The 12,890-nt window shown below is 40.6% G+C and overlaps 1 protein-coding gene across 1 annotated transcript in view; it reads left to right on the top strand.

Moving 5' to 3' along the window:
* The window catches only part of KIF1B (kinesin family member 1B), a 199,732-nt gene that overhangs the window by 141,239 nt on the left and 45,603 nt on the right, over positions 1 to 12,890 (top strand). Inside the window, 4 exon segments of the mRNA XM_043993853.1 lie at positions 3,713 to 3,798; positions 4,347 to 4,476; positions 4,648 to 4,810; positions 9,014 to 9,242. Of these exon segments, the coding sequence (XP_043849788.1) occupies positions 3,713 to 3,798; positions 4,347 to 4,476; positions 4,648 to 4,810; positions 9,014 to 9,242 (608 nt within the window).

Raw genomic sequence — 12,890 nt, 5'->3', positions numbered from 1 at the left:
CTATAGTAAACAGAAATCACAAATAGGAATGATAAAATTCAGAATGAGTGAGCTGAGGCAAGCAAAGAAAGCTAAGGATGACAAAAACCATTTGGTTTTTTAGTTATAGGGGAGAAGAAGAAAAGCAAAGAAAGTCTGGGACTTTCCTTGAGGGTGAATGAGAAGAAAGTAATAGACACTGGAGAAAATATAGAGCTGTTAAACTATTTGGTTTCTTTTTCCTCTACCTTGGAGAATGGTCTTTGGACTAAAAAAGGGAAGTAAAATAATAGAGTGAACCTAGATGACCTAGAGATGTTCAAATCACTTGGCTCAGTAGTATGGAGAAATGGAAGCTGTCATTTCTGAGCCATTGTCAGTAGTCTTTGAAAGGTCATGGAAAATGTGAGAGAAAAGGAGACTACCGGGTAAGGGATAAATGTCCCAATTTTTTAAAAAGAGAAAAGAATGGAATCTTCCAATTGCAGACCAGTAAATTTGACTTTAATTCCTGAAAAACTTCTAGGGTGTATTCCTTTTTCTTTTGAATTTAGTATTTTTCCCAATTGTGTGAGAAAACAGTTTTCAACATTTGTTTTTTAAAATTGAGTTCCGGGGCAGCTAGGTGGTGCAGTGGATAGAGTACTGGCCCTGTATTCAGGAGGACCTGAGTTCAAATCTTGTCTCAGACACTTGACACTTACTAGCGGTGTGACCCTGGGCAAGTCACTTAATCCCAATTGTCTCACCAAAAAATTAAAAAATCAAGATTCTGCATTTAAAAAAAAAAATTGGGGGCGGCTAGGTGGCGCAGTGGATAAAGCACCGGCCCTGGATTCAGGAGGACCTGAGTTCAAATCCGGCCTCAGACACTTGACACTTACTAGCTGTGTGACCCTGGGCAAGTCACTTAACCCCCATTGCCCTGCAAAAAAAAAAAAAATTTGAGTTCCAAATTCTCTCCCTCCTTCCTCACCCCCCTCATTAAGAAGGCAAGCAGTTTGATACAGGTTATACATGTATAGTCATGTAAAACATATTTCCATATTAGTCATGTTGTAAAATAAATCATAGACCAAAATAAAAACACAAGAAAAATAAAGTAAAACAAGTATGCTTCAATCTGTATTCAGATTCCATAGGATGTATACTTAATGAGTTGGCTGTTGAACATTTGGGGGGGAAAGTGTATAACACAAAAGCCTGTACAGGTTTTTGTTTTATCAAGACTAGCTCAAGCCACGCGAGCCTCATTTCCTTTTTGGACAAGGTGGCTAAACATGTTGGGTGGTGGCCAGAGTGCTGGATTTGGAGTCAGGAAGACCCTATCCACTTCTGCCTCTGCCATGTGCACATTACTAACCGTCTTTGAACTTAAAACAATTCACGAGCTGTTTCTACTGATTGGCTGCTGGTTGTGAGCTGGGCTGCTGTCACCCATCTCTGACACTGACTAAACTGGGATACCAGGGCAATGTTCTCTCTCCGTAGAGTGCACTCACAAGACATTTGATAAAATCACTGGTGTTGATCATGTGGTCTGGATGGAGATTTGTGGGCTAGACAGGACTACAGCAAAGTCTAGTTAATTATTTTGTGTCACCTTGAGGGAGAAGAACTTCAGTGGAATTAAGAATTCTTCCCTTCTATAATTTGTTTTGCTTTGTTTTTATTTGGATGGAAGGACGGGAAGAGTCATAAGAGAAGCAGCACGCTCTAGTGGATAGAGTATAGCTTTGAAGTCACGAAGACCTGGGTTCAAATGCTGCCTCTGTGTGACCTTGGACAAGGTAGCCTCACTTGAGGTTCAGGTTCCTCCTGAGAGAAAGAGAGAGGATTAAAGCAGGGGGGCTTTTAGCTCCCTTCTAATTTAAATCTGTGACACCTATAATGAAAGTTAAAAAGAAGAAAAGAGAATAAATGAAACACTTTTAAAATACAAAGAAGAAAGCAAAGAAAGTTCAGAAGGGGCCACAGGCTGTTTGTCTGACAATGTTATTACCATCACATTAAATTTTATATATTTCTTAAGAAGCTGTATTTATTTGATTCATGACTTCATATACAACCCTCTTTTCTGGCATTCTTATGCATGAAAATATTCATTTTCGTGGGGAATCTTCTAATTAAATTTTTAAGAGAGAGAGAAGAATCCACCCCTCCCCACCTTAGCTATAGCTGTGAAAGGTCCCCAGTCTGATTTAGATCAACATCTTAGATAGCATGCCACAACAATTCAGAATATAGACCCACCCTGAATATAAAAAGGAGTACCATAATCAGATTTGCTGGTTATGTAGTGTTAGACAGGATGGCCCAATATGACTGATATGAGATTCACAAAGTCAAAGAAGATGAGTAATGGGGATCAATGCAAAGTCTTACACAAATTATCATTGAAAGTACAAGATGCAGGAGACATAGTGAGATGGCAGCTGGTCTGGAAAAGATCCAAGGGGTCTTAGTGGACTTATAAACTTCATATGAGTCACTAGTATGATATGTCAGCCAGAAAAATCAATCCCATGTAGGCTGTGCTGGAAAGACTTCCAGAGCCCTAGTCAGGCCATGCTTAGAATACTGTGTGAGCCTGGAGAAGAGCAGGCTAGGAGAAGAGTACCTTCAAGGGCAGAAATATAAATAAGTGGAAATTGTAAAGAGCCACATTTAAACTTTAGATTTCAGGAAAAATTTTGCAGGAATTAGATTTATTCCAAAGTAGAATGAGCTGCCTCAGGAGGTGATGGACCTCCTGTCATGTATGGGGCTATCATGCAAGCTTTATATGGATCTACACCTGTTTATTTCTCTGCTAAGGCATCTTATTTTATTGGCAGTATTTCCAAATCAGACTGTGGGAAAAAATGCTGAAATGTTTGTTATAAGGTGAAACATTTCTATTTTGTATGTTAAAGCAGTTAATTGCTATATGGGAAGTGTTAAGCAGTGTCCTACTGATATACACTAAGGCAACTAGGTGACAGGGTGAATAGAGCACTGGCCCTGGAGTCAAGAGGACGTGAGTTTAAATGTCACCTCACACACTAGCTGTGTGACCCTGGGCAAGTCACTTAATCTCAATTGCCATAGACATTTGGGGTCATCTCCAGTCATCCTAATATATAGCTCTATCTCTGTATCTGTCTATCTGTCTTTCTGTCTATCTATCTCAATCTCTGTCTCTTTCTATCTATCATCTCTTGCCATTGGACCCAGATGGCTCTGGAGTGAAGTTGGTGACTTTGCATGGCCCTCCCTCACTTAAATCCAGTTCACTGCAAGTCACAACATCACCTCCTGATGTCATGGTCCTCTTCAAAAATGAAGAACAAACAACAACTGATAAACACTATTTATTACATCAAGAATCTGTAGTAGGACTGGTTTAAGATTCATAGTTCTTGAGAAATTGGTCTATTATAAGCAAAGGAAAATTCAATATATTTGTATGATTGCATTTTTTGTTTTCGAATCTCATTTGGGTAAATGGATTAAAATGACTTATTTAAGCAGATTCATTGAATTGTCCTACTCTAGTTGTTCCCTCTCTTCACCTCAATAGATAGTCTTCTTTAGTGCTGTCTAGTTTTCAAAATTTCAACTGGCAAGACTGACAGTCTAATAAATACCACTCACTTTTAGCCTGAGTATTCAGTCTTAGTTGAAACCAACTTTGATTTTAGCATTAATTTTTACCATGTTGTTGTTTTTTCCCCTTTTTTTGTCTGAATAGCTGATGAAGAAGCTCCTGATTATGGCTCTGGAATTCGGCAGTCAGGAACAGCTAAAATATCTTTTGATAATGAATATTTTAATCAGGTAAGGCTTGAGATAATATAGGTAGATTATTGAGGGGGGCAGTAGAAGCAACACGTGGAGAGAAAATTTTAGCAGTTAGACCAAAAATTCAGCACTACTAGAAACTGCAAAACAACTTGTATAGTGAATTCTTGGGAAGTTGTCAGCAAGTTTTAACTTAGTATTACCAGCAATTGTTATCAGCTTGGCATTGTTAAGTCAATACTGGTTCCAAACCTGATCATATCCCCCTCAAACAGGGTAGAGCCATTTATCTTTTACTATCATTTTTTATTTATTTTAGACAGCTTTAAATTTATAACTTCCAGGCACTTTTTGAATTTTACATTTTAAAAAGTTATTTGAATATCACAACAAAACTATTCAAATTGAAAACTATATGTAAATAAAAATAAGAACATATAAGTAATACTTCTATGATTTCTTTCTAAGCTCTTTTTTATTATACATTTCTAAATGCCAGTCCTTTATTTAGAGACAGAAGAAAGATTTCAAAGAAACCAGTATGAGAATGCTTGATCTTATGTGACCTCTTGTCTTGTTTTCAGAGTGATTTTTCTTCAGTTGCAATGACCCGCTCTGGATTGTCCCTTGAGGAACTAAGGATTGTGGAAGGGCAGGGTCAGAGTTCTGACATCATTACTCTTCCAGAAGAAGTCATTCGAGGGAATGAACCAGGTAAGTGAACAAAAAATGTGATGGTGGGGAAGGGGTGTTTCTGATTTCTATGAGGAAAGGTAAACAGGCCCAGAAGCTTCTTTTGAGCAGGGTCTGAGGCCCTGACTTTGCCTTCTTAAAGGAAGGTTGTGCCTAATCTCAGCCACACACTTGTCATTTGTTCCTCTCTAGACTTAAAGTCAGGCACTTTACTGGATGGCAAAATGGTGATGGAAGGGTTTCCCGAAGAAGTTGGGGACCATCTGAAGCTGGGCAGTGCATTCACTTTCCGTGTGACAGTACTGCAGGCCAGTGGTATTCTCCCAGAGTATGCGGACATCTTCTGCCAATTCAAGTAAGCAATGCTGTGGGCTTTATTCCTCTCTGCAATTTGTCTGGTGTAGGTGTTCTGCTTTCTTCACCCAGGACAGGGATAAGAACAAGAAATTTAAGGTGAATAAAATAGGATTAAGTTGTTGGTATAATTTTCTTCTTCTTGGAGCGATTTGAATGCATTATCTCTTCAGCATTAATGTCTAGTAGTTTAAAGTCACCCTTTGTCAGAAGCATAGAACTCAACTGAGTAAGAGGTTATATTGTAGTGGGCACTTTCATGCTGAAATGCTCATATATGTTATAAGTCAGTGGAGTCTGAAAGCTGTGAACCATGCTTAGCTGCCATAGGTAGCCATTTATTCCTTTATACTTAATGATAAGTTCTACACGAGACCACTTCTGCAATTTAAAAGAGAGGCTACAGTGCATAAGGAGTGTATCTATCAGTAGTACAGGGAGTGAAGAACAAGAGGGCAGCAGGTTCTCAGTTTCATGATTTCTTCAACAGGAGAGTGGCTCAGAAATAGTTTTTTTTACATCTTACATCACACACTCAGTTCCCCTGAACTCTGCTTAGTGACATTCTTTTATCCGATTATCTTATTCAGTTCACTTCCCCTCTTTCTTTATGGGGGAGGGAAAAAACTCTACAATAAAAAAGCTGTATGGCCCTCCCAAAGCCATTGATGTTATACAAGGTGTCCCAAAACTCTTAGTGCCGAGGCAGCTTGATTGAGTGGCTAGGTAGCTGGACTGGAAACCAAGAAAACCTGGGATCAGATCCTGCCTCTGACACATGCTGGTTGTGTGACCCTGGGCAAATCAGTTAGCCTCTTTGTGATCTGGACAGTTCTCTAAGGCTACAAGATGCAGAGAAGTGGTAGATGGAAGTCATTCTCTTTCCTTCAAAATCCTCCCTTCTTTCTAACTTCCCTAGTATTGTTAAAGGCATCACTATCCTGTCTCCCAGACTTAAAACCTACAGGTCATTCTTGTTTTTGGTTTTGGTTTTTTGGGGTTTTTTGGTGAGGCAATTGGGGTTAAGTGACTTGCCCAAGGTCACACATCTAGTAAGTGTCAAGTGTCTGAGGCTGGATTTGAACTCAGACTCCTGAATCCAGGGCTGGTGCTTTATCCACTGCGCCACCTAGCTGCCCATATGTGTCATTCTTGACACTGCACTCTGTCACCCCCACATGTCTAGTCTGTTGCCATATTTTACAGATTTTACCCTTCTCTCCTATGACACTGCTGCCACTGCCCTGGTGTGAGCCGTCATCCCCTCAGGCCTCTATGATTGCAGCAGCCTGCTGGTTCATCTCCCACCCTTAAGCTTTTCTCCACTGCAGACCTTCTTTTGCTTAGTTGTTCAACTGGTCTTCATAAAACAGGGCTGACCATGTCACTCTCCTTGCCTTCCTCCACCCCATTCAATAAACTCCAGGATTAAAGAGAACATCCTCTGTCTGGCTTTCAAAGCCCCTCCTAAGCTGGCTCCTCCTTACCTTTCCAGTCCCTTCTATGATATTGAGCATTGGCTTTCTTGTTGTTACTCACCCAAGATCCTCCATCTCCCTGACTCCAGGAATTTCCACTTGTGTCCTGGAACTCTCTCTTCTCCTCTCTGCCTCCTGGCTACCTTGGTTTCCTTCAGGTCTCAGCCATGATCCCATCTCCTGCAAGCAGCCTTTCCTAGTCCTTTTTTAATACAGGGCCTTCCCTCTGAGCTTCCCTCCAGTTCTACCTCTGCATATGTTTTCTTTGTGGTTGCTTGCGTATCACCTCCCCCATTAGATTTGAGCTCTTTTAGAGCAGGGACTGTTTTCTTCCTTTTCGTTGCATTCCCTTTTCTCTAGTATCCTCCACTACTAGCAGGGCACTCGTGAGCATAGAAGGCACACTTACACAGTCCGCTCTACCTTATACGCTTGTTGAACTTGGAAGTTCCCTGTCCAGATGAACTCACAGATTCAGTCCCTGTCCTTCAAAAACTTGGAGAGGTAGAATTCAAGAGGTGAATATGTTAAGGCTGACATAGGCATCCTGTAGCTTGTTACTGTTTAGAGCTTAGGCATTGCAAACATTCCACTCCTTCATGAGTTTCTGGTGTCCCTCCTTGGGTGGTCTCTGACTCCAGGACACGTTTGAGAAACTGCTTCTGTCCCATGGTGGGGTCTCAATTTAGTTACTAAACTAAGTTTTAAAGCATAGTATCAGAATACTTAGTAGAGCATATTTATATTGAAATATCTCCTGTTTAGTATCATTCAGCTTTTTAATTTGTATTAATTGCATCACCCAAGCTAGGATGAGGTTGAATGGGACATAAATATCAATCGCTCAGAACTGTCAAGTCTTGTTCAAGTCAGACCAGTGATATATTTGGAAGGAAAGAAAAAAGACCTCTTTATTAGTTGGTGTTTTAGTTATAGCGGTCTTGTCCCTGTTAGCTCTGAAAAAAGGCCAGCATCTAGAATATTAATTCTGAGAAAGAAGTACATAGGAAAGAAATAAGCCTTATAAAGCACTAACTGTGCAAAGCTGTGCCAGTGGGGTTCCAAATACAGGAGATAAGGACGACGGGCCCTGCATCAAGAGCTTACATTCTTTCTTCCCTTTTTTTTTTTTGGCGGGGGGGGGGGGGGGGGGGGGGTGTCTGCTTACACAGACTTGATTTAGGTTCATGGAGTTGGGGAGAGGGAGCTTCCATTCCTAATGGAGAAACAAAAACCTGTAAAAGGGGTATGGGTCAAGATACTGACCAGCAGCAGGAAGAGGGGAGTGGATTATAGTTACGAAGTTCAGATGTTAGGAAAAGGGTTGGGGGGCAAATGGAGGATGGCCTGGGCTCCTCTACAAAGAGAGGCCCTGATAGAGCCCCACAGCATCATAGAGGACAATTCTCCTGCAAGTGAGTGTGACTCTTAAACCTTTTATTAGACGTTTTCACCCTCAAAACTCTTACCTCTTTCTTTCCTCCCCAAGACAGAAGACTACAATAGGTGGTGGGAGGGTGGAGGGAGGGATGTCCGTGATACACATAGATAATCAATGGCTTTGGAGGAACTGTGAGCTGACCACTTGAGAAGAATGAAGTCCTTTTAACAGAGCAGAGAGGTGTCGAAGTGCAGGTTCAGCCTCTGTTTGCCAGAGGTGGAGTTTGTTGGAAGTGTCCAACATGCCCACATGTAACTGAGACTTGGATCCAAAGCAAGAAGGACAGCAGTCGGGCAATATATTCTACCTGTGTGTCTGTTCCCAGTGAGGGGCTTATATTTCTGACCCAGATGAAGGTCCTCTTCAATCAAAACTGATGTTTCTTTAGGCTTTAAGGATTTCAAAGCACTGGCAGGCATGATCCCATTTGAGCCTCAAAACAAACCCAGGGAGACAGGTGCTAGGATTACCCTATTTGCACATGGGGAACCCAGGGCTCAGAGAAATTGAGGAGCTGTCTAGGGTCATACAACTGAGTGAGAATGTAAAGCAGCATTTAAAGACTCCAGAGGCAGGATACTTGCAGGTTGACAGTGGGGTGGGATGGCTGTAGTCCCAGAATAGGGGTCAGGGTTCAAATGAACTTCAGACACCCAAGGTCTTTCTGGTCTATGATTCCCAGTTCACTTTATCTATGAACTGTGGCTATGCAATAATAAGTAATGGGGGCAGTGTCAAGATGGCAGAGTAACAGGAAGAAGTATATTTCCTTATCTTCCACAAGATCTAAAAAAACACATCAGCAAATGGGGGAAATCCAAGTAAAAAGTTACCAGAGACAAGGCGGGGAAAAGAACTAGCTACATGTAGAGCCTCCCAGCACCCAGAGACTGAAAGAAGGTTGAGGACTGGGCACCAGGGCAGAATGAGGTCCATGGGGATGCAGAAGTAGACAGAGTATAGGAATGGGTGCCCAACTGGGACTCATTGCCCCCCTATCGAATCTGGGTCACAGGTCCAAGGCAGACGAAAAGCAGGGGACCTCCATTTAAGGGGTGACAGAGAGGAGCGATCACAGTTGTAGGCTCTAGCTACATAGCAAGTATACAAGTCAACAGGATCAGTGTGGCTATGATCGAGGAGCTGAGCAGGGAATCAGGTCTTGACCGCAGCTCAGGGTAAAGCCCTGCAGAAGAAGAAGGACAGGAGTCCCAGACCAAAGCAGAGCTGGCAGTTCAGTCCCTCTGAACCTGCATAACCACCTAATGGAATAACTGTGGCTGAGCCCAGCAGCACTCTCCAGCACTTCCAATCAGAGACAGCCCAAATGCCCGGACCTGGCTCGAGAACTTCTAGAGCTCAGACCAAAGGGCAGTGAACAGGCTTTACCCCAGATCCACTCCTCCTTGAGGGCCTCAGCTCAAGCTGTGAAAACAACAGAAAAATGTGACAAACTCAGCCCAAACATTCCCCCCAGAAGTGTCTACGGCAGCCTAAAACAAGTCGAGAGTCAAGTAGTAGGCTGGAAGGAGCCAACAATCAAAAAAAGGAATCCTTCCATGAAGAGCTAATATGGTAACATGGATGCTCAAGACACAATTCCAGATAAAGAGCATGACTTAAAAGCGTCTAATGCAAGGCTTCAGAGAAGAATCAGCTTGGGCAGAAGTCCAAGCATAATTCCTGGCAGAAAGAAAGCAAACATTAAAAAAAAGAACTAAAATTGTCTGGGGTGCGGTGGGGTGAGAGCTACATAACACAGATAGAAAAAGAGAATTAACATTGTCAGAACAGTTTGGTGCGGGCAGAAAAACAAGCAAATGAGCACAGAAACCTACTGATTGATAAACCCCCAAATTCCAGCCTATTGAGGCAAGAACACATTATTCAACAAAAACTGTTGGGAAAATTTGAAAGTAGTTTGACAGAAACTACATCTGTACCAACATCTCACATGGTCTATACCAAGATAAAGTCAAAATGAGTTCACAGTTTAGACCAAAAGGGTGACATAACACATCTGTGGATAGGGGGGCAGTTCATGACCAAACAAGAAATGGAGATGTTCCCAAGAGGTCACTGGAACAGTTCTGATTATATAAAATTATTTGCACAGACAAAATTAATGCAGCTAAAATTAGAAAGGAATCAGGAAATTGGGGAAAGGTCAATTCAGTGCCATAAGCATTTATTAAGCACATACAGTGTGCCAGACACTGTGCTAAGGACTGGGGATACAAAAAGTGGCAAAGATGGTCCCTGCTGAGCTGAACCAGAAGAAACATTGTACACAGTATCATCAACATTGAGTGTTGACCTACTGTGATGACTATATTCTTCTCACCAATGCAATGGTACAGAAGAGTTCCAGGGAACTCATGATAGAAGAGGATATCCAAATCCCAAGAAAAAAAAAGAAAGAAAGAAGAATGTGGAGTATAGATGCTGATTGAACATATTATTTCTTTTGTTTTGGGTGCTGTTGGTTTTTTTTTTTCTTTCTATTTGAGGTTTTGCATCACTGCTCTGATTCTTTCTCTTGTAACAGGATTAATGCAGAAATAGGAATACTGTTATTATGTGTATATATATGTGTGTGTATATTTATATATATATATGTATAGAGATATATAGATATAACTTTATCAGATTACCTGCGTCTAGGGGAGAGGGGAGGGAGGGGTGGAGAGGGAGAGAAAATCTGAAATTGTAAAGCATGTATAAGCTGAAGTTGAGAACTATCTTTACATGTGATGGAAAAATTAAAATACCTCATAATTAAAAAAAAAACTGATAATTTTAGTGGATTGCAACCAGTCAAAATCATGACAAGGTGATCCACAAAAAGCTACTACTAATGGTATAAGAGATAGTGTGCAGGAAGAAGGAAATGATTGGCCAGTTGTCTAGGTCCTGGTCAGACTCCATATGAACATGGTATTGAATTTGGAAGGCCACATTTCCGGGAGAACTTTGAGGAAGATTATCAGGCCTGATAAACACAAACAGAATTGAGGATGTTTAGCATACAAAAGAGAGGAAGAGCAATAACAGCTGCTTTCAGGATTGTGGAGAGCTATTATGGGGATTCAAAATGAGCCATATTCTTTCTGGTACAGGAGGATAAGCTATATGAGCAGTAAGTTGCATTAACAGTAAAGGCATACAAGAGAAGACCTGTTCAGACAAGATTGGCCTGTTGGCCTGCTGGAGCCAATGACATCAGGGCCTTTGGCAGAGCCCATGCTTCCATTCTACTGGATGGGGCCCTTCTAAATATATTATATTTGGTGTTTTATTTTTACCCAGTTATATGTAAAAACAATTTTAACATCCATTTCTTACAACTTTGCGTTTCTAAATTCTCTTCCTTCCTCTCTCCACCCCACAACCCCTTTAAGAAGGCAAACGATTTAATATATGTTATTCTTGTGTAGTCATGCAAAACATTTTCATTTTAGTCAGGTTGTGAAAGAAAACAGACAAAAACTCAAGGAAAAATGTTTAAAAAAGTTAAAAAAAAAAAAAAAAAGATGGTCCCTGCCCTCAAGGAGCTTATAATAGGGAACTATGTCAAATTTGCAGATAAAAGAGCATTTCCCAACTGAGAAATGGCCAAAGCATATGTGTCAGAAATAGGAATACTGGACTTCTTTTTTTGGTGACTATATTGAAGGCTTGATTATATTCTTGCAAGAATGGGCACACATATCAAGAAAAGTGGCGTTGCTTTGCCACAACAAATTATTCTTTTTAATTCCCAATCCTATCCCAAAGGTCCTTCCCCTCTTTGCCTCACTGGTTGAGGACTAAGAAGGGTACAGTCTTCCCAGAACGCCTCTACATGTTTCCCCTTAACATGTTCCCCTTTCCATTACATACATCGTATGTTTGAAAATGGTGGCAATCTTCGCCTTTGGAGTGTTGGCAGTTAATATGCATAAGCTAATTAAGCAAGTGCAATACAGACTAGCTCTAACCTTTGGCACATTTGGACTAGCTAGATTACTAGCCTTGAAGTTCTCTTCTAGATCTACCTTTAGGCACCTGCAAGACTGTCTTTTAGCCTTGAGGTCCTCTTTCTGCAATCCTCCTTTCTTACCCCATGTTTATATCACTAATAATTAGAGAAATGCACATTAAAACAACTCTGAGGCACTGCCTCACACTTACCAGACCTGCAAAGTTGACAAAAATGGCACATGCCAAATGCTAAAAGGGATGTCAGAAATGGATATATTAATATACTGTGGGTAGAGCTGTGAGCTAGTCCAGCCACTATGGAAAGCAATTTGGATTTATGCCCTTTAAACCTGCTATGCCACTATTAGGCCTATATCCCAAAGAGATCAGAATAGGCAAAAGGACATGTGGATTTATAAATACTTTTAGTAGCTCTTTTTGTATATCAGCAAAAAGTTAGAACCTGAGAGGTGCCCATCAGCTGAGGAATGGGTCATAAGTTATAGCATATGAATTTGATAGCTTACTGTTGTGCTATAAGAAATGATGAAGGGGATGATTTCTTATATACCTAGGACGACTTGTATGAACTGATGCAGAGGAAAGTGAACAGAATCAGGAGAACAATTTGTACAGTAACTACAATATTTATTTTTTTAATTAATAAGTATTTTTATTTTTTTTCCGTTACATGTAAAGATAGTTCTCAACTTTATGTTTGTACAAGCTTTACAATTTCAGATTTTTCTCCCTCCCTCCCTTCCCTCCCCCCTCCCCTAGACAGCAGATAATCTGATATAGGTTTTTTATATATATATTATTTATATATATATATATATGGTGTGTATATATATATATACATAATTACATTAAACATTATTTCTGTATTAGTCATGTTATAGAGATAAAAATCAGAGCCATGATGAAAAACTTCAAAATGGAAAAAAACACAGCATCAAAACAAAAGAAATAATATGGTTCATTCAGCATCTATACTCTGCAGTTGTTGTTTTTTTTCCCTTGTATTTGGAGATCCTCTTCCATACAAGTTCCCTGGAATCTCTTTTGTGCCACTGCATTGGTGAGAAGAATATAGTCCATCACAGTAGATCAACAATCAGTGTTGATGATACTGTGTACAATGTTCTTCTGGTTATGCTCATCTCACTCATCATCAGTCATGCAAGACCCTCCAGGTT

This window comes from Dromiciops gliroides, chromosome 3, assembly GCF_019393635.1.
Source record: "Dromiciops gliroides isolate mDroGli1 chromosome 3, mDroGli1.pri, whole genome shotgun sequence".
NCBI classification, from domain to species: domain Eukaryota; kingdom Metazoa; phylum Chordata; class Mammalia; order Microbiotheria; family Microbiotheriidae; genus Dromiciops; species Dromiciops gliroides.
The sequence above is the reverse complement of the archived record's forward strand: the minus strand, read 5'-3'. Positions and strand labels throughout refer to the sequence as shown.